This window comes from Polyodon spathula, unplaced genomic scaffold (genome assembly GCF_017654505.1).
Source record: "Polyodon spathula isolate WHYD16114869_AA unplaced genomic scaffold, ASM1765450v1 scaffolds_3149, whole genome shotgun sequence".
Taxonomy (NCBI): domain Eukaryota; kingdom Metazoa; phylum Chordata; class Actinopteri; order Acipenseriformes; family Polyodontidae; genus Polyodon; species Polyodon spathula.
The window spans coordinates 1,182-4,220 of NW_024474613.1; the positions used below are offsets into that span (position 1 = coordinate 1,182).

The 3,039-nt window shown below is 42.4% G+C and overlaps 1 gene segment (V, D, J or C); it reads left to right on the forward strand.

Moving 5' to 3' along the window:
• Positions 1-2,141: 2,141 nt before the first annotated feature.
• On the forward strand, positions 2,142-2,753 carry LOC121311343 (the record flags this gene model as incomplete). The annotated part of the segment is given in 2 exon segments: positions 2,142-2,214; positions 2,382-2,753. Coding segments are annotated over 2 exon segments (445 nt in total), but the record flags the coding sequence as incomplete, so codon positions are not given.
• Between the last annotated feature and the right edge of the window lie 286 nt (positions 2,754-3,039).

Below are 3,039 nucleotides of genomic sequence, written 5' to 3' on the forward strand. Positions count from 1 at the left end.
AGATGAGTTCTGGTGATGAATCTTCCTCCCGACCTGTGAGGGCGCTAATGAACGAGAGGAGAAGTATCTGGAAGGGCTGGCCTGACAGTTCGTTTCCGGGTCAGGGAAGTGGGTCAGCCTGGAAAGAAGCGCGACTCTGTTGTAAGACCGTATTGATTTGAAAGGTAAACGAGAGGCAGCTGCAAGTAATAAGGCAGCTGCAACCGTTTACCTAGATATCATGCAGGATTACATATAGCGGCCAGGGTAACGCTGATCTTTTCCTTCGTTTGGGTAGAATGTTTGGAGGAAGAAGGAGTGAAAGTGGAACTCGCAGTGTTTTTGTGATTACGTGTTGTGTTTGTTTATTAACTGTCTGTGTTTTTTTCACTGTAGACAGTTAGAACACTACTCCGGAGCTGTCGCAAAGGGTCAGCACTGTCCGGAGCACCCCTGCACACCACTGTATCTGTGTATTCACCACGCACCCTCACATCTGCACTCACCCAGGACTGGTGACCGTGGGTTCATTTTTGTTCTGGACTGTGCCCTGTTTTGTTATCTCCGCGCTTTACACATGGTTGTGTATCGCCGGGGATTTATTATTTTACGGTCACCAGACCTGGATTATAAATAAAAGCACCTTTTCACTGGAAACTGTTGTCTGCCTGTCACTCCTGCATCGCATCACCGCTATACCTGTTCCCCTCCACTAGCCACTTTGCCACAGGGATATTCTGGCAAACCTTTTTCATCTAGTAGCATCTTTGTGTTCTCATGGTAACGACAGACAGACAGGTTGAACGTGCACAGGGCTCAATGCTGCAAAATTTTTTTGATGTTCCGATTTTTCTATCAGGATATTCATTCTTGAAGAGGCGGTGAGCTTCAAGAACTCTCATCAGGAGCACTTTTTTGTGCATTCTTTTTTTGTGCATCCTCACTTGTGATAGTGATGCAGTCTTATCATCCAGGCAGCTGACGGGACACACAATCAATCTCATAGAATGCACAAACCTGACATTCTGTTTCACTCACTTCAGCTCTTTTTGTGGAAGTGTGCTTCTCTACCAGAGCCAAACCAAATGTAGTTGCCAGTTTCTTTACCACTACACTTTTCTTACTGGGGCTCTTTGGAAGTGCCCGGTTTACTCCACTTACTGCCTTCCCCAGTGACTGAGCTGAAAAGAGAACTTTTGACTGTGAGTTTGTCAAATGATTCTCATTAAGTTGTGGTTCTGGTTCATGTCATTTTGAAAGATTTCTCCTATACTTTCTTGTTGTTTCTTTGCTCTTTTCTGCTTCCCTTTTCTTCCTCCCTATACTCCACTTGCATGCTTTCTGCTGCTCTCTGTTCCTCTGTTTCATCCCTACTCTTTTCTCTTCTCACATCCTTGCATGATATGAATGCATTCTTTCTGCTGCAGCTACTGGAAGCATTTTTCAACTTTAATCTAGATAAAAGAATAAAGGAGGGCTGATTCAGCCAATTAAAACACTGAATTCAATATATATTTTAGAGGAATTTTTCATGTTCTTTACTTTTTGTAAAATATACACAGTACGTTGAGACAGCTCAGCATCTTATGGTATGATAATCAAGGCAGCACAGACTGCACTACACTCTGTGACCATAAGAGAGAGAGAGAGAGAGAGAGAGAGAGAGAGAGAGAGAGTAATAAAATGATGCTCTTTAATCCAGAGCAGTGGTTCTTAACCTGGGGTCCTCAGAGACAGTCCAGGGGGTCCGCAGGAAAAAAATGGAAACTTTTCACTCAACATTAGCAATGTGCAAAATCAAAATGTTTGCTTCTTGAATCGATTCGATTTCACAAAGTTTATGATGGATCTGTTAACCTGCAGCTCTGATTTTAATATTTTGCAATTAATGATTATTTATACTGTGTAACAAAGCTACATAATCACAGCTGTAGCTAAGATGAATGGGTTGAGAGAAGCTATTTTTTCCCAAGTGACAAAGAAACTGCATCAGCTGAAAATGAGTTTAAACTTAAGAGCACTGCTTGGCTAGAAGTGGCTGCTGTGTCAAGGAAGACAATTTGCATAGAAAAGACACTTTGCATTGGCAGCACATGCTTCAGTGCTCTGGGAGTGTTTATAGCCCTGTGAGTTTAACACTTCATGATTGAGAGCTGCCCTTCATGGCAACAGAATCCACAACAACAATGACTTCAATCAGCATCTTCATCTGGGCACTTGTCATCTGCACTCAGGGTAAGAATCATTTAGAAAAATTATTTTACAAAAATATCTCTTTCTGTGATAATTCTTGTATAACTGTTAAAAGAAAAATGGATGAATTGAAAAAAATAAAAGGTGTGTTTCATAATTTAATTCAATGATTTATTATAATATTCTATTTTATGATTTATTATTTTCAGAATCGAGTGGACAGTATACTGTGACTCAGACTCCAGCAGTGAAATCTGTTCTCCCAGGAGACACAGTCGCTCTGAGCTGTAAAGTCAGCAGCGCAGTGTACAGTGATAGCTATGGCAACCACCTAGCCTGGTACCAACAGAAACCTGGAGAAGCTCCCAAACTCCTGATCTATGGTGGAAGTACCCTTCAGTCTGGGATCCCAACTCGTTTCAGTGGCAGTGGATCTGGGACTGACTTCACTCTGACCATCAGTGGAGTCCAGGCTGAAGATGCAGGAGATTACTACTGTCAGAGTGCACACTACCCCAGCAGTAGAGATGTGTTCACACAGTGCTACACACCCGTACAAAAACCTCCCTCAGCTGGACTGCACAGCGACTGCACTGCTGCAGCTGGGACCTACTGCAGGTGCTGAGGGTGAAGGCAATGAAACGGGACACGGCCTGTGGAGGAGCTCAACTGCACACAAACACACTGAGCTCAATAACAACACACAGTCACATGTAGGTATGGATTCAATATTAGTCTATTTAAGCAAACTGATTTTGTTGTGACTACAGGGTCCTCTAGTAATGTAGTGATGATTCCATCTATTCCAAATTCTGAAACATCATTCAGTTATTCCAAGAATTGTAAAAATGTAACTCATGTTTTTCA